Source organism: Manis pentadactyla, chromosome 10, assembly GCF_030020395.1.
Source record: "Manis pentadactyla isolate mManPen7 chromosome 10, mManPen7.hap1, whole genome shotgun sequence".
NCBI classification, from domain to species: Eukaryota; Metazoa; Chordata; class Mammalia; order Pholidota; family Manidae; genus Manis; species Manis pentadactyla.
In genome coordinates, this window is record NC_080028.1 from 4,715,715 (window position 1) to 4,734,146 (window position 18,432).

The 18,432-nt window shown below is 58.4% G+C and overlaps 1 protein-coding gene across 4 annotated transcripts in view; it reads right to left on the reverse strand.

Annotated features, from left to right (window-relative positions):
- PRR5 (proline rich 5) overlaps positions 1 to 18,432 on the reverse strand; it is a 54,592-nt gene that overhangs the window by 13,199 nt on the left and 22,961 nt on the right. For 3 of the 4 annotated variants that reach the window (XM_036931334.2, XM_036931330.2, XM_057486293.1), the window contains exons 2-3: positions 11,153 to 11,272; positions 3,084 to 3,164 (exon numbers count right to left, since the gene is read on the reverse strand). In XM_036931334.2, the coding sequence (XP_036787229.2) occupies positions 3,084 to 3,164; positions 11,153 to 11,262 (191 nt within the window). In that variant the 5' untranslated portion in view covers positions 11,263 to 11,272. Of the gene's footprint in view, positions 1 to 3,083; positions 3,165 to 11,152; positions 11,559 to 18,432 lie in introns of those variants that run through there. The other variant, XM_036931332.2, reaches the window with a different exon arrangement.

Below are 18,432 nucleotides of genomic sequence, written 5' to 3' on the forward strand. Positions count from 1 at the left end.
TCCTTCACGGGCAATGCCATCTGGAACAATCATGGTGACAAGAGGTGTGGGTCCTTGTGCAGGTGCCCTCTGTGCCCCAGAGTGACTTATTCTCTAAGGTTTTTCTTTATCTGGAAAAACTATATTGCAAAGTGTGTCTGTTTCTGCACCTAGGAAGAAAGGTGGTCAAAAGAATGGATCAAGAAAGAGAGCTAGACACGTAAGTGTACATTAATGATACCAAAAAAAAAAAAAAGATTTGAGAAAAAAAGAGAGCTAGATTGCAGGCTGGACTTCATCCAAATCAAACCCCAGTGTTTGAAAAGAGAAAGTGAAAAGACAACTCCTGGGACAGGAGAAAAGACGCACAGACCAGTATCTGGGTAGAGTCTAGATTCTGAATATATAAAGAAATCTTAACATTAAAAAATGGGCTAAGGGTCTAACAGATATTTCTCCAAGGATGACACACAAGTGGCCAATAAGCACATGAGAAGATGCTCAGCATCACTAGTCGTCAGGGAAGTGCAAATCAAACCACAGGATGGCACTTCACACCCACTAATAATGTTAAGAGTAAAAAAAAAAAAAAGGAAAATAACCAGTATTGGTGAGCATGTGAGGAAATGGCAATCTCATTCACAGCTGATGGGAGTGTAAAATGGTGCGACCACCATAAAAGTTGGGCAGCTCCTCAAAAGGCTAAACATACAGTCGTGTTAAGACCCAGCAATTTTGCCCCCAGGGATATGCCCAAGGGCGATGAATACCCCTTCATGCAGCTCTCACACGCGTGGTTGCTGCACATTAGTCACCAGGGCCAAAAGGTGGAAACCCAAACCTCCACCAACAGAAGAATGTATAAACACAACGGCACGATGGCAGGATACCTGGCCACAAAAAGAAACAAAGGACTGATACACACGCCAACACGGGTGGACCTTGAAAGTGTGTGACTTGAAATAAGACAGGCACAAAGGCCTGATGGTGTGACAGGCACATAGTGTGTGATGCCACCGGCATGAAATGTCCAGATTAGGCAAATCCACAGAGATAGAAAATTGACTGGTTAGCCCCCCGAGGCTGGGGGACTGGGGTGGACAGTGACGACAATGTTCCAGAATTAAATAGGTTGCACCATCCTATGAATGTGATCAAAACCAGAGGGATGTACACTTTAAAGGGTGAATTACATCTCAAAAAATTTATATATCTAATGGGAGATAAGAGAGTGACAGCCAGACACCAGGGTCCTGTCACTATCCTCTGTCTGAGGACTTGGGCACGCCCGGGCACAGCCAAGGGGCACCCCTGGAATCTCGCTCGCCAGCAGGAGAATCAAGGGGAACATCTGGGTAACAGGGCAGCTGGTGGCCCCAGTCAGGGGGCTCTCGTGGGAGCAAAGCTGATGACCACTCATGGATTCAATGTGTAATTACGTTCACTTAATGTGGCCACATGACGGAGAAGGGCTGGGCGGGGGCAGAGCTGAGGCACCTGCAGGCCCTGGAGTCCCAGGCCCATGAAGCAGCCCTGTGCCCTCTCCAAGCCTCAGTTTCCTATCTATAAAATAAACGCTCCATTTTAAGGTGCCCACTCTCCTCAAGGCTGCAGTGAAATTTAAGGCACGGAGAGCTCGTGGCACAGGCTGGCACAGAGCAGCCTCCACAGAAGGACAGTTCCTGCTAAGTGATTCCTGGCATTTCATTTTCAATGGGCTAAAAAGAAGCTGCCCCAAATAACCCAACTGCCTGGAGCTCCATGTCTCATGACACCCTGGACTCTACCTGTTTCTTGGATAAGGATTCTGGGGCCGGCAAGGGGGACCTGGGGCCCAGGGCGGCTTCTCTGCTCTCCCTGTGCCACCCCAGCACACCGTCCTGAGAGAGGCTGCCTGCTCTGAGCCAGCCCCCAAGGGCTGGGGACAGGGACGGAGTCTAGTGCTACAGTCCCCACGGAGAGGAGGCAGCCACAAGCCAGACAGTCGCCACCACTGTTTGTGCCCCTGGAGGGGAAAGGCGCACAATTGCTGGGCGCTGTGCTGAGCACTCTGTCCCTGCATTGAGAAATACTTCCTTTTTTGTTGTTGAGATGTCCAGCAGATTTTTAAGGCTACCTACAATCTCCTGTTTCCCTAAGAAGAGACATATTAGGAAAATGGGGCTCCTGGGCCCCACTTCTAGGCGGCCAGACGAACCAGGGTAAAGCTGGACTCCAGGAGGTCGCACATGCCCTACCTGCGAGAGGCAAAGAGCTCCTGCTGTGCGACCCCAGCCAGACCCTTGCCCTCCCCAGGCCTGTTTGCCTGTCTGGAAGGGCCCTTCCTGCCCTGCCACACTGGGGTGGAGTGTTCTTCATGAAAATCTGATCTCTGTCTCGATTTCTCTTTTATTCCTGCCTTGATCTGACAAGGTGGTTTACTGCCCATCTGCCCAGATATTCTTCTGCAACAAGGACAGGGGAGCACAGGCCAGGGTGGGAGAGAAAGCACAGAGAAACAAGGCCTGTTTGCAGCAGCTGTGTGACCCCTGGCAAGTCTCTTGATCTCTCTGAACTTCGACCTCTTCCACTACCAAGCCAGACTACCATGCTGGCCTTGCGGACTTCCTGAAGGGGCCAGCGGTGCCTACTCAGAGGTGGCCCTGCGGTGCCAGGCCATCCTGGGCTCCTCCACCAAAGCTCATTTCTTGGCTATTCACAGGAAATGAGGGGCGTACGGCTGGGCTGTAATTGCTTTTCCAGGAGTGACACTCCCGTCATTAGGCAGGTGGGTCCTTCCTCTTTAACAGAGTAAATATCCTTCGTGATGCTCAACACCAGCAGGGAATGTGGGTGTTACCTTGAGCCACTGTCCAAGTCCCACCCTGTCTCCCCTGAAAAGGAGTCCTCGGGAGGGGTGGGGCTGAAGGCCTCTGGCCTGGAAGCCACGTAACCAGGGCCTGCGGCCAAGGTCCACAATGTGGCCTGGTGGTCACTGCCTACCGTGGCTCTAAGGGTGGACCCTCAGGCATGGCTGGTGGACTGGGGCCTTGCTGGGCCTCCCCCTCGGGTGCAGCCCCCCCATCTCCCCCATTCACAGACCCCAGATGGAGGTGGCCACTTACCGGACACCTTCGTTGAGGCTGAAAAGCTCATGGTCGGGCAGCCCCTTGCGCTGGAAGACAGCGATGACCCCGTTGTGGATGCTGTAGGCAGGGAGAGGAGTGTTGTCCAGAGGCCTCTGAGACCCCTCTTCGCCCTCCCAGGCCTCCCTTCCTCCTTCCCTCTCCCAGCAGCCCCTCCAAGGACAGAGCAGGTCCTTTCTCTTAGAAGAACATGGATGCAGAAGTTGGCCATCCCCATGGGACCCAGTCTTGACCTCAAGATCCTGCACCTCCAGCCCTGGATCATTAGGCACCTCCCAATTACCTCTCTAGGGTGCCATGTGTACTCCATGCACACTCTTTCCCTTCCCATGTTCTTGAACCCTCCATGCCCAGGCCAGAAATTAGGGGCCACCCTTTGGTCACCTATCCTGTACCCAATGTATCCAAGTCTGTCAGACTCACCATGGGTGTCAAGATGTCCGGAGCTAGCCTTGCTGTACCCAGCCCCACTGGCGAAGCTGCCTCTGGCCACAGGGCCTTTGCACATGTCCTTTCTGTTTGGATAACCTCCCCCAGTTTCATATCTGCTTCCCACAGATCATAAGTTCTGGTCAGCTTTTACAGCACTGGTCAGTGTGTAACTACACATTTATGTGTGATTTGTTTCATTAACTTGTTTCCACCACTACCTATAAACCTTGAGAGCACAGGGCCCTGTGTTGTTCATGATTGTATGCCCAGTGCCTGGCTCAAAGAAGCTTGGTAGGCATCTGGTAGCATTCACCCTTGACCCACGCCCTCCAACTCCAATCAGGCCTAAAGTCCTTCTGACCCAGTTCCACCTCCTGGACCTCCCTGCCTCATCCTCCTCTCCCTCCCAGCCCAGGGCCCTCCCCGATCTCCTAGACCTCTGATTTTACCCCATGCATCCCGTCACTTAACTGCCCAGGCCTTCTGAGGTGGCCACTGCCCTGTAGGTACAGCCCAAGGCTTGCACGTGGCACCCAGGCTTGGCCAGAACAGCCCCTCTGGGCACTCAGGGGCATTTGGCGCTGCAGTCTCAGGCCCTCCTGGGGGCCACATCTCTGGGTCTTTGTACCCACAGTCCCCCTCCCCTACCTTGAAGGCCCTTTTTTCCTGTCTACCAAGCAAGCAGCTATTCATATATTGAAGCCTCATCTCAGAAGCCACTGCCTCCAAGAAGCCCTCCTGACCACTGCCCTTCCTGTGCAGACTTGTGTCCTGGCATTATGCTGACTTAACTTTCCTGTTAGTTCCCCCACCAGCTGCAGGCTCCCCAGGGTGAGACAGGTCTGGGTGGCACTACTGCCCTCTACCTAGAACCCAGTCACCACCCAGAAACACAGACCAGCTGCTGTGATTCTCGATGTGGAGGGGGACTGCTGGACACACGCTACTGTAAGCGTCCTAGAACCAGCAGTGGCCTCCGCGCCAAGCTCCCGCGGCCCTCACCCGCCTTCAATAGCTGCACCCTTCCCAGCAATGTGGGCTGGCCACCCACTCTGCAAAGGGGGACACTGAGGTGCATCGAGGCCAAGTCCCCTGCAGGAGGCCACAGAACTTGCCCAGCTGCCCCCTCTCCCTACACGGAGCCAGGGTGGAGCAGAGCCCCACATCCCAGGTGGGTGAGGGAGGCTCCAAGCGGCGGACGACCCTACGTCCCACAGCCAGTCCCGGCCCGCCTGGGAACCAGCTCTGCCCAGCAGCTATCACTGGCTTCTCACCACGCTCAGCGAGCACGCTGGCCTTCGGCACCTGACCCGTGGCACCCGACTATGCCGGCCCGGTGTCGGAACGCTGCGTTATTCGCATGTCCAGGCACACACGGCCTCTGATGTCTGTGTTCTGTCTCCACACAGGGATCGTGAGTGTGCCCACCCCAGGCTGCTGTAAGGATGAAATGCCCTGCCAGGGGGTCATGGCCAGGGCCGTGCTCACCTCTGTGAGAAACCCTGTGGGCCCAGCCCCACGACTGTGCCACAGGAAAGCGGCTCCTCGTTTACAGACTACAAAAGGAAAAAAATCTGATGGGGAGTCTAATGGCCACCAGGAGGCCAGCTGTCCTGCAGCAGCAGCCACCGTGGAGTCCCAACAGCTGGAAACTAACTCCAGCCCTGTGGGCACTGGTGGCAGGGGGTGGCTTGGCAAACAGCACAGGGGGGTCAGCCTACCCAGCGTGAGTGACCTGCCAGAAAGGCCTGGGGATGTGGCAGTCCTTCCTGATCACCGCCCCGGGCCACCATCAGGCAGAGGGGACAGCCCATCTGCAGGTCAGGGGTCAGGGCCCTGTGTCACCCTGCACTCTCCTGCCTCGGGGCCTTCATCCTGGCTGCTCCCTCCCCCACCCATCCCTGACCCCCAGGAGGTCAGGTGTCTGCTCCCTCACACCTGTGTCCCTGGGTGTATCTGACCATGTGACCAGTCTTCCCTCTGGGGAGGGGAGGTCTATCTGGCCCACTCTTCAGCCCCTCTCCCCGAGCCTGGCCTGCCCTGGGGCTGCACAGGGCATCACCCTATGAGGGTGTGTCCATGAGCTAACACCCTTGGGTTCTGTCACCTCCCTTATCTGGGCAGCGCCCCACCCGGCCCAGGGGATGCCCTGGAGTTCTAGGCACACCCTGCCCACCCCAGCCTCCTGCCCTGGGGGCTCTGTTCTTGGTTGCCTGCCTCGGCCAAGTGCCCTGACCCTCTGAGCCTCAGCCTCCCCCTCCATACAACGGATTCAAGATTACAGCTCCTGGAAGAAGACAGTGCCGGGCAGGGCCTGGGGGTTAGGCTGTCACAGCGTCTTCAGCAGTGACTCCGAGGTGGGTGAGGGGTGCGCCCCAAAGTATCCACACAGCTCAGCCATCTGCTCTGCGGTTTTCTCAGTGTCTTCCTTCTAACCACCATGAGGGTGGGTGGCTACAGCTCAGGTCACAGAAGGAAACACTGGGGCTCGGAGGAGCCAGGGAGGTGCCTAGTCACCCCGCCTGATACCGGGCAGAACCGGAGCCTGGGCTGCAGGGCCCCCACCCACCACGGCTGCCCAGAAACGACCCTGTACCCTGCCTGGACCTGCCAGGGTGGGGGACAGGCAGGGCTGTGCCCTTGCCCTCTCTCCAGCACTAAGGGCTCAAGTTCCCCGTTCTTTCCAAAGTCCAAGTTGGGTAAACAAAAAAACCTTGCTGTCAGCCACTGGGGCAGAGGAAGGGTGGAGAGCAAGAGGCCTCATGTGACTCTCATTCCCCCTGAAATAGAAGTGAAAGCCCAGCTGTCCCAGCCTGGGGCCTTGCAGACCAGGGGAGGGCAGGCCCCAAGCCGGAGGTGCTTGCAGGCGGCCTCCATGGGTGCCTCTGGGTGAGACCCTAGTGGCGCCACCCCATCACCCCAGGATGCCCGCCTTCACTGGGCAGGACCAGGACCAAGTCCCAGCGTATCTCGCCTGAGCACTGGGCGACATGCGGTGAGGGGGAGAGGTGCAGGGACCTTGGAGAGGCTCCAGGGCACCCCCGGCAATGCTGAGGCCTGCTGTCCTGGGTGGTCAAGTTGGTAGGAGAAGGCCTGTGTGTAGGGCTCTGGGGAAGCGGCCTGCAGCTGTCATGGCTCAGGCTGCGGCCCCAGGGGGTGGGGGGTCTCTGGTTCCCCATCGCCTTTCTCAGTGTGCCCACCTGTCCACAGAGGAAGCCTGGCCTCTAGTGGGTCAAGTCAGTGCACCTCCCGGGAACCCTAGATAGGCTGAAGCCCTGGAGACAGGGTCTGGCCCTACCCCGATGTGGATGTGGCCTCCGGAGGACAGAGAGGACAGACAGGCTCCTGCCAGCTGGCCTTCCCTGCCCCCTAAGTGCTAAGTGCCCCTGGAAGGTAGATCTGGACCTCAAGCGGGGCTGCTCCCTCACCGGGCTTCTCCCACTGCTGTGCAGGCCTGGCTTGTCTCAGGTCCCAGCTCCCAGCCCCTGGGAAAGGGTGGGCAGGTGGGCAGGGGAAGGCAGGGGAGCGGGGCTGCACTGGGGCCCCACGGTCCCTTGGGGCTCTCCTGCTGCCGGCTGCCCCCAGGGCTGGCCCGTGCCCACCTTGGCTGCCTTCCCCCCCGCGACTTCAGACAGCCCGGGCCCTAGTCCTCCCTCTGTCCCGTCCATCAAAGGGACAGGAGCTCCCTGAACCTGGGGTTTGGACAGGGCTGGCATGGGGTGGGGTGGGTGTGTTCTGCCCTCTGAGGGATGGGGTGCTCTTGGGAAACCCAGGTGCTGAGCACAGTGTGGGGGTTGGCCAGTGGCCCAGCCCAGGAGCAGTGAATGCATACCAGGCAGCTATAGCCTGCAGGCTCTTACCACTAACACCCTGCTCGCCTGGGCCAGCGGGGCACAGACTAACTATCCCTGGGCAGTGCCCTCTAGCCAGACCTGGGTTAAGACCCTAGATTCTGACATTAGCAGCGGGGTTTGAGCAAGTCTGTCTCCCCCTCTGGCCTCAGTTTTCCTCCCTGTAAGTGAAAGACAGTCATCTCAGCCTTGGGGGTGGGTTTGGGGGGAGTGAGTCACAAGTGTCACGTGCAGGACAGTGTGCTATGCCACACGGGAGATACTCTACTCTGCTTGGGGTCTCTGTTCCCGCACCTACAAGGTGGAATGGGTGCTGGGCCCCAAGCACCCATTCAGATCCAGGCCTCAAGCACCCAGGCAGATCCAAGCCTGACAAGGAGTACTGGTAACTCCAGAATAGTTAACACTCTTTGACCCAAACACTCATGCAGGGGACTTGTGTTGGGGTGGGTCTGCAGAGCTGGGATTTGGGGAGCTCCCTCTCATCTCCCATGGACCCTTAGCCCAAGAGCATGACCTTTATGGAGCTGGAAGGCCTGCATCCACGTGGGGTCCAGAGCCAATGAAGAGCGACCTGGGGCTGTCCAGGGAAATGCAGGGTCCGAGAGGGACACGACAGGCCATGTCTGGGAAGAGGGAGGGATAAGGGATTCCAGGTGGGAGCGGCAGGCGAGCCTCCTAAAGCCCCCCAGCCCAGGTGTGCGCTGCAGCCCCCGCGCCTCTCTGCAGCCCCGGCTCGCACAGCACAGAGGTGAAACCTGCTTGGGAAAGCCGCAGTGTATGCTTAGGAAACAGCTCTTGACAGTTCTAGTTTATGGCCTGCAAAGAGGTCCCAGAGGCCCCGCAGCGGGCCAGCTGGGCGCCCACCACTCACTCCAACATTTCCTGCATACCTGCGGACTCCACGCGCCTAGAGGAAGGAATGGAACATGGTCGGCCAGCTATGAGGGGTCAGCACTCACCTGCCACCCGGTTTATCTTCTTCCCAAGGCTGAATACACCCTCCAATGACCTCATTCCCTCACTTTCGTCCTTGTTTATCTCCTGACTCCTGCCTTCAACTCAAAGCCCCAGGAGGCTGTTCTCTGCCCCAGGGCTGAGCTGAATGAAGGCTGAGTGCACAGATTATGTGTATTTTTGCCCCATATCCAGATGAGGGAACAGGCACAGGGAATTTAGGGGGATGTGCCCAGAGGCACTGTACAGGGTTGACGAGTGTCCCCTAGAAATTCATGTCCACTGGAAACAGCCTTTATTTGGAAACAGGGTCTTTGAAGATGTAGTTAGTTAAGAATCTTGAGACAAATCATCCTGGATTGAGGGCGGCCCTATATCCAATGACTGGTGTCCATATAAGAGAAATGAGAGGGTGATTTGGGCACAGAAGAAGGCCATGTGAAGATGGAGGCAGATTGGAGTGACATGGCCACAGGCCCAGGAGCCACCAGGAGTGGGAGAAGGCAGGAAGGACCCTCCCCTAGAGCCTCTGGAGGGCGCATGGCCCTGAGATACCTTGATTCTGGACTTCTAGTGTCCAGAACCTTGAGAGAATAAATCTGTTGTTTTAAGCCACCAGGTTTGTGGCGGTTTGTTAGAGCAGCCCTGGGAAACTAATATGGTCATCCAGCTAAAGGCAGTGCATCTTGGACTCAAACGAGGGGACAGATGCAGCTGTCCCCACCCCACAGGAGGCTGCTCTCCTGGGCTCAGTGGGGAGCACTGCAATGAGAGGGGTGGGCAGGCAGGCAGAGACCCGAGAGGGCCAGAAGCCCCCCACTATTCCCACTCAGGGGTGTGGCCGGGGAGGGTAGGTTGCCTCTCCTTGACTCAGTAGCCCCTCTGCACCTCTAAGTGGTGGGGTGGTGGCAGTAGCTATGTCCCCCACTGGGCTACGATGGTGGCAAAATGAGCCAAGGGACAGGAAGGGGCCAGGCACAAGGAGTGCGGAACGGCAGGCAGGAGCTGACGGTGTCTGAGGGCTGGGAGGCTCCAGCCTTGCCATGCCGGCTGTGGGGAGGCAGCCTGTTCCTGTGGAATCTGGCAGGTGCTAAAGTTCTGAAGTTCCTTTAAGTGAAAAATAGTGGAGGGACTCAGGTGGCCTCTTGCTGCAGGCACCTCCCTGAGCTCCAGCAGACTCGGGGCTGGCCCCAGGGTGCCATGGCAGGTGGTGTCCAAGCCCTCTGAGCCAGGGCCCAGCCAGTGCCCCTGCCTGTCTGGGGACTTCCAGCAGGAGATCCAAAGCTGCCATTGGTGAAAGCCCAGGCAGAAACCAACACTCTTGAGGGCTGCACCCCTCAACACCATCGTGACAGGCCCACCTGACATGAGTTTGGGCTTGAGTTATGAGTTACAAAGTCCCTACTATGTACCAGCCACTGTGCTGAGGGCTTTAATAATGCACCTTTGCATTTAATCTCTGCAACAACAGCCCTATGAAGTTGGCACATTTATTAGTCCATTTTGTGGATATGGAAATTAAGGACCAGAATGGTTAAGTGACTTGCTCAAGGCCACACAGCTAGGAAGAGGCAAACGGGATTTGAACTAAGTCTGTTTGACTCCTTCCACTAAACCAAAGCAGAGAAATGAGGAGAGAGACTGCTTCAGTCTCCTCCACTCTGAGAAAAAATGACTCTTGAGACCTTGTGTAGTCATGGGGTTGAGACTCCAAAAAGACAGGCCGTCCTTTGCTGTCCCTATAGGGTGGAATGTGTATGCCCGCTGACAGAGAAACTGAGGCAGACGTCCCAGCCCTCGAGCAGCTGGCAACCTGGTAGGGGGCAGAAGACACACCTGGATGATGGTGTTCAGACTAGAACAGGAGGGTCACCGGCTGGGAGCCCCGTGCCCACCGTGACGCTAGTGAAGTGCACACTGAGCCAAGTGAATGTGCCCATGTCGGCAGCCAGGCTGCTGGTGGCCAAGACCACAGCCGGTGGAGCATCTGGCAGAATTTCACTGCCAGGTGTGTGAGAGGAGGGGACGGCAGCCACAGCCCCCCTAAACACCCTGCTTCACTCTCCTCCCCCAACTCCCATTTTCCTTTCCGTGGAAATATCTATTTCTGCAAACGGCTCAGGACCGGGCACGCTGGGGAATCCCACTAAATAAACCATCACGTCTCCGGATCCCAGCCTTGCTCTTCAAACAAAGCGTGGGGGTGGGGGGACTTCCCACGCCCTTTCTTGTCTGGGAATTGGGCCCCCGGAGGGAGGGTCGTCTGAGGAATGCCAGCAGCTGCTGCTCCCGGGCGACAGCTGGGAAGACAGGGGGCCGCTTAGGGGAAACCACCGGCCCACCTCGACCAAAGGAGCCTCCGAACGCACAGACAGGAAACTCAGCTGCCACCTACCGACTGCGCCCTCGAGGCTCATGTGCTCATCTGCAAAATGGGAAAGTACTTCCTGCCCTGTTTACCGCCCAGGTTGTCAGGAGCACACGACCGGGGCCTGGGAAGACCCCCGGAGGGAGGCGGGCACAAGGGCTTCTGGCCCACCCGCCACCCACCGGCTGGGCGCTCGGCGACCAGCCCCGAGGCCTTGGTCTCGTCCCTCCCTTCCAGAAACACGTTGCACTGAACTTCCCTCCCGGCCCGCCCAACTCTGGCGGAGCAAGTTCTCTGCGAACTGTGAAGTGCCGCGGGGTCCGGGGAGCCGCTCCTCGCGGGGAGCCGGCCTAGCCTAGCCCGCGGCCAAGATCCAGGGCTCCCGCTCCCCGGGCTCTGGGGCCCCGGCCGGCTGACGGGCCCTGAGGGCGCGGCCTTACCTGTTCCAGGTGGCGTTGGCGCAGGCCCGCCGCTGCTGCGTGCCCCGCTCGTCCGCGACGGCGGTGGCCGGCTCTCTCTTGCCCAGGTCACTGAGGCTGGGCGAACTCATGAACTTCAACCTGCGGAGAGTCCTCATGGTGGGTGACCCGGCGGCTCGCCCCGCGCCCACACGCGCCCGGCGCCGCGCCCTGCGCCACGCCACGCCACGGGCCCCGGCCGGCGCCGCGCTCTCTACGAGGAAACTTGGGCGACAGCAGGAAGCCGAGCGGCCCTCCGGGGTCCCGCCCCGAACCCGCGCCTCCGCCTCGGGCCCCGCGCCGGCCGGCCGGCCGGGTTAATCATTGCTCCGAGCGGCCGCAGCGTGGAGCGCCGGGAGCCCGGCAGGCGGCGCGGACCCGGCGCAAACGGAGACGGGGGCGGGGCAAAGGGCGGGGCCGGGCTGGAGGGGGCGGGACCCGTGGCCCGGACAGGAGCGGGAGGGGGAGGAGTAGGCGAGGAGGCAGGACCTGGGGGCGGGGCCATTGGCTAGGGGCGGGGCCATTGGCTGTGGGCGGGGCCGACGCCTCCACAGCCACAGTCCACAGAATGACCCCTCAGTCCATCTTCCGGGGGTCGTGCTCTGACTCCTCCGCTCTTCCGAGGGCCACACGTACCCTCAGGCAACTAACGCGCGCACAGCCCAACCCAAGCGTCTACCCGGAGCCACCCACCGCGAACACACCCAAACGAAACTCAGCGACCCTTGGCCCTCCCAGCACCCCCATCTTCAATGCCTTACCCCCTCCTCTCCAGCCCTACCCCCAAAGGCTGTGCCTACACAGGTTCCTCAGGACCCCTCCACGTGGACAAGGACTCTTCCTTAGTTCTCATGAAGACTGAGTTGAAGACTCCAGCCCCCTGGGGCGCCTCAGGCCAGGACCCCAACCCACCCAGGCGCAGCCTGGACCTGACTACCTTAATCGCCCACCGCTAGCTTGGAGGAGTTTGGGGGGATGAGGAGGAGAGGGGCTGGGCAATTAGGAGTGGCCGCTCCAGGGCAGAGCCCAGCAAAGCTGCTGCTACCTGCTTCTCCTCCCCCCATGGTGAACGAGCGGGTCCTCCCTGCCCTGTGGCTGCTGGGGAGGGGCGGCCGGAGGGCAAAGGGAAGGCACAGCCCTGGTGCTCCCGCAGGCTTCACACAGCACTTGTGGACGCTTGTCTCGCGCCAGTGTCCCCTGTGAGGCAGGAATTCTTCCCATTGTCCCCTTGGGGAAATGGAGGCTCAGAGGGTGAAACAACCTGCCCAACCTCACGCAGTCAACGATGGCAAAACGGGGCCACCCCAGGCCTACTGAGCACACTGCGATGGCTCCGGGTTCCCTCTGGGCTCACCACCCCGGACCCCGTCCCCTCCATAGGACAGGCAGGACCTGTGGCCGCCTCGTCGTCCCCCCTCCTTTCCTGAAGCGCGCCTGTGCTGAGCAAGTTCTGCTGCCACCGAAGCCCCAGCCCCATGTCTTCCCTCTTCCCAGGGGGATCAGTGTAGGGAGAAGACGGGCTGATCCCAAAATCTCAGCATAAGAAGGGTGCTCAGAGGTCCCCCATGTTTTACAGAAGAGGGAACTGAGACCCAGAGCCCCATGGGTCCCCCGGGCCAGGCTGGGTGCATCTCATGTCCCTCCTCAATGGGAGAACCAAAGTACCTGCCTCAAGGCGGGGCGGGTGGGGGCTGTATACTAATGGTGGGGGCGAGCTGACTCAGTCTGACCCGTGGAGGTCAACATTGTCACCCCTACTCAGAGACAGGGACCTGCACCTCAGCACCAAGGAGGCAGCAGGTGGGGCCTGGCTCAGCCCCCAGCACGTGCCTTTTCTGGGATGGCCCAGGCCAAGCAGAACAGTCTGCCAAGGCTGGGCTGAGAAACTGAGGAGCATCTTTTGTGGCTTGAGGGGCCAGAAGAGCCCCATATAAAGTGTACAGGAGCCTTGCAAGGAGACCCTGTCCAGTTGACACAGCCATCATTGCCTGACCACCTATTGTCTGCCAGACCTTACCTTCATCCTAGGGACACAGGGTCGCAACTGACAAACTCCCCTCCCTGAGCCCCAGGTCGAGGGAGTAGAGACCTTCGACTCCCACAGACCCGTCATCCCCAGGGCTGAGGCCTGCATGACACAGCGTGAGCTCACACGCCCCTTGCTGGCTGGCACCAGTCAAGCCCCTCGTGGTTCTTTACCCTTTTAGAAACATCCTTATAGAAAAACCTGTCTGCTCCTTCTACCTCCACCATCACTTCCCTGCGCTCAGACAACAGACCCCTCCTGACTGCTCTCGCTGCGGCCTCACAGGTCCTGGGGTGAGCCCCTCTTCTGCATGGGGGCCGGGGCGATCCTCAGCACACCCATGTGCCTCAGTGTTTGGCGCTGCTGTGGATCCCCACTGCTCTCAAGATAAAGTCCAGAGCCTGGAATCCTTGAAGGGGCCTTCCCTGCCTCTCCCCTGTGCCCCCAGCCCCTAGAACATCTTTCAGCGATGGCTGTCTCCCCCTTCTCTGCCTGCCTTCACCGAATCAGGCTTGGGGGCACCTCCTCTGATCATGTAGCAACTTCCAAACACTGCTCTAAGTCGGGGGCCCGCCTTGTTATAACTGGTTTACTGCTACATACCCGAGCCCAGCACCCAGTAGGCACACAGTACATGTTTGGTTGAAAGGATGGATAAACATCTTTCACAGGTTGGTGCAAATGCTTCTTCGTAAAAGGAGCCACACTGGACAGACAGACATAGAGCTGTGGTGACAGGCACTGGTGTGAATGCAGCAGAGCAGAACCCTTGGGTCAGGCTGTTTCCTGGTTGGGACAGGATGAAAGATGGCTTCCCAAGTGGGAGGCAGTCTCTCTTAGGGGAGGGCTGGCTTTGTTTGCTGCTAGCTCAGTGTTCAAGGCAGGCTGGACTGTTCTGGATAAGAAATCAGCATGTGGCAAGGACAACCCAAGGTGCAAGGGCGGGGAAGGGGAGAAGAAGAGTAGCTGGGCAGGGGTCTCGGGGGAAAGGGCTTGGGAAGGGCAGTCTGAGAGAACTGTGGAAAGCAGGGTCTGGAAGAAGTGGCCAGCAGAAAATACCAGAGGTGGGAATGAGGGATTTCAAAGCCATCTGTAGTTGGCGTTAAGGAATGAGCTGTAACCACGACCATCCCCGGACGCACATCTTTGTAAAATCTGTCTGCACCCCATAGCCCAGTGCTGGGGTGAGTGGAGACTCGGGTGAAGGTGCCGCTGGCCCATGTTTGGGTTGGTGACAGGCAGAGAGGGGCGCAGGGGTGAGGGGCTCAATGGCCCAGGGGGGCAACCAGCCGCCAGGGCTGGAACCTGAGGCAGGGGCCAGGAGACAATGCCACCACGACCTCCCTCCACCCCCAACTCCATCCACCCAAGCAGGGGGCAATGGGGTGGCTGATGGCCAAGTTCAGCCCCTACATGTGTTCTGTACAGCCTGTGGTGCGGGGGAAAAACCCAAAGACTCCAGCTGATGCAGCCAAGGTTTTACAATGAAGAGATTGACATAGAAACCCTGATTTCTGGCTCCCTGGGAAGCATCAGGTGACCGGGCCTCCTGGGTCTGAGGCCCCACGTGACAGCTCCTGCTGAGCTGCTGCCTCCGAGCAGGCAAAGGGGCTCCGGGTGCCCAGGGAGCCCTCCCCTCTTAGGTGACCTCTAGGCCCTATAAGGGGTTGGGGATTGGGCCAGGGAAGGGAAATGCCCTCTATCAAAGGGAATGGGACACTAGGGGGACCTATCTGTATGGCCCCCCAAACTGTCAGAGTGACCATGCTCTGAGAACTGTGTTGTCCTCGGTGGCTTCAACCATGTCCTCTTCTCCCCCAGGACGCAAACTTCGTTCCATCCCCCCACTGCCAGCAGGGTGTCAGGAGCTGGTACAGGACCCTAGTCACTAAGGGGGATCCCTAGAGCTTGTCCTACTGATAGGGGAGGCAGCCCTTGGTTGGGTGGCCAGAACCAGGGAATTGGCTCACCCCTTAGCGGGGCCAGGTGGGAAGGGGGCCCAGAGGGCAGCAGAGAGGTGGCCACTTCAGTCACACTGCTTCATCTAGTCTCCACAAGGCTGCTGCTGGGGGTTCTGGACAGAGAAACTGGGGCTTGGGTAGGCCAAGACACATGTCCAAAGTCAGAGACAGCACGTGGCACAGGGGAAGCTGGAGTCAGGCCAGCTGGACGGGGGAGAGGCGGCTGCCAGCTCTGTCACTCTGACGCTGACCCCAGCCGGCCCGTGCCCTGCCCACCCCGGGCACTGAGGGACACTTCTGCCCCCTGGTGTTGGAGCCTCGTGCTCCCCAAAAGCTGACTGGGAAAGTCCCTCTTGCTTGTTGGGGAACCTGTGGATCAGTGGGCTCTGCACCCTAGGGTCCTGGACACCAGGGGCTTAGCAATGTGCTGGGCACAGGGAGCCTTTGGGGTAGTGCCTGGCTCACCCTCCTTTCTCCAGGATGGACAGCGATGGTGACGCACCTGCCCCACAAGGACGTAAAGTGGGACAAGACAGTTCTCATAGTCACAGGGTGCAGTGCACGCCCAGAGCTTGTAACTGTGGGTTGTTATGGTTTTAGGGCAGAAAGAGATTCCTGAGTCGGGGCTGTGACATGGGGTAAGCTCATGTCACCCATGGTGACTCCAGCATCAACTGTGATTAGGCTGGTCAATCACACGCTTTGCAATGCACCACTTCTCAGTGACAGTCCCAAGGCTGGACAACCGAAGGCTGGAGGGGTGTTGGGCCCATCAGAAGCAACATATGTTGTACTTCATGAATGGGGGGAACTCACAGAGGCTCCCCAGGCCAAGCCTGGGGTGGTCACTCCAACACCAAAGGTGGTGAGTCCTGCTTACCAGCTGCTGCAGAGGAGCTGTGCCCTCTGGTGGCCTCAGAGTCAGTATAAACTGTTACTACCCCATTCACAGATGGGGAGACTGAGGCTCAGTGGGGTTAGGTTGCTTGCTCAAGGGCTGTAGCTAGAAGGTGTTGGAGCTGGGGTACCATACTGCTGGTGAGTCTGCCTCCCTCTGGTGCCAATGAACCATATGCCAGGTGCTCTTCTAGGTGTTGGGACAAGAAGGACAAGGTCTCCACCGTCCTGGGGAAGCTCACATCCCCGCCTAGCACTGCCATCTCCAAATGTCGCCATGCCTCCTCAAGATTCCCTCTACCGGCTAAGCCCCCACCGCTGCCCCACTGCCCTGGGGACCCCATCTGGGGCCTTTTCCCTGCTGGTGGCCTCCACCCACTGCTGTCAGAACCCTCCCCCAACTTTGGCTCTGGAGCCCAGTTATAGGGGTGATGGGGTTCTGATCAGCAGATAACCCCACAAATGCAACCACACGAGCAAGTGTCAGTTTCTCAGCTGCACATGAGGCCTTGAACAACCAGCTCCCAAGGCACTTCTGGGACAGACATTGTATACTGCTGGTTCTGCTCTATGAATAGGTGCCCCGTGGAAGTGAGGGTACTGGCAGAGTAGGAGGGTGGCAGGGCAGAGATCTCAGGCTTCACAAGCCCCCAAACTGGGTCTGCTCCCCACTCGGCCACCTCCCCTGCCAGCCCCTTAACCTCCTGCACCTCATCTCCTCCATGGAATGCAGAACACGAGATAAAAGCACGTACCTCCCAGCACGTGTGTAAGGATGCAATGGTGTTTTTGTAACTTACTAGGTACAGGATGGCTGTGTTGCAGCAATCACCCCTTACTTCCCATAGCGATTCCACAACAAGGCAGCAACTCCCAACATCCCAGTTTACAGGGGAACCAACTGGGGCTCTGAAAGGTTAAGTGACTGGTTCAAGGTCACATGGCCAGGCCAGGATTCCAACCCAGACCACCTGGCTTCTGTATCGGTGCACTTGACAACCTCCTTCACAAATGAGACAGTGCGTGTCTGCCAGGGACCCAGCACAGAGCAGGCCTGGAAAAAACAGCCGCTGTTTCTTTAATCAACATCATGCACAGAGGCCATGTTGGCAACAGGCAGGGTTGGGAGGGCTCTCCTACTCTGCCAGTACCCTCACTTCCACGGGGCACCTATTCATAGAGCAGAACCAGCAGTATACAGACAAAGCAATTGGCTTGCAGGGCTGAGTGGGAGTGATGCAGCCAGAAGTGAAGGAACATCAAGGATTGCCAGCAGCCACCAGAAGCTGGACGAGCCAAGGAAGGAATCTTGGCCCTGTTGACACCTTAACTTCAGACTTCTAGCCTCCAGAACTGTAAGAAAAGCAATTTCTTCATAAGCTTCTCAGTTTGCGGTAGTTTGCTAAGGCAGCCGTAAGACACTTACCCTATGACACAACTTACGCTGCCTTACCCCAATAAGGCCTCACTGCTCTGGGCCCTGGATTTGACCTCCACGCCCATGGAATCCCACGTCCAAATATGGAAAGGTTAGGCCCGTGCTCAGCCAGCTGGAGACACCTTCATGTCCCTGCTTTGCTTCCTGCAGTGTGTGGGGGCGTGAGCAGTCACAGCTCTGGCCTCTGCAGAGTAAGAGCGTGCTGTGAGGATGCAGTGTCGGGGCAGGGGGACCTGAATATCTGCAGCGACCCTGTGAGGCAGGCCCCATTATCATGCCCACTGTGCAGACATGCAGACCGAGGCCACACAGGTCGCTGCACGGGCTGGGATGGGCTTCTGGCTTTATTTCTCCCCAGGGCATCCTCTTGGCCAGCAGCCTTTTCACAGAAGAACCCTGGAAGGGAACAACTACTGCTCAGGATATTAGAGCTTGCCCTGGTGATGGGGGGGCCCCGGAGGGGAGCCTGGGCTGCCAGCAGCTCCGTGCAGGAAGGGGCCCTTAGGAGGCACTTTTCCACTCACTCCATTACTCTGCCAAACGGCAGGTGAGGAGGAATTACTGCCCTACTCGGGGATTCAGATCCAGCAGGGTGTGTGGGAAAGGTGGCATCAAAATGTGGCCTGCGTCTTGACTTCATAAATGAAGCCCGGTGGGCGCAGGGAGGAGGTGCTGTCGGATGTCTAGACTCCGTCCAGTCCAGGGCTTCCCTCACAGCGTGGGGGCAATCACCCAGGATGGCTTTCCACTGCCATCCTCTGCTTCTGCTAGAATGCAGTTTGAAGTGCTTGAAGGGATGGATTTAATGAAAGAGAAAATGCTGCTGAGATTTCCCCCCAGGGAGGCAACGATCACCCGGTACTGAGTCCTGCCCCGGTCAGCCTGGCCCACGTGTCCCGAGTGTAACCCTGCCAGGCGTGGGGTCTCATCTCCCACTGCA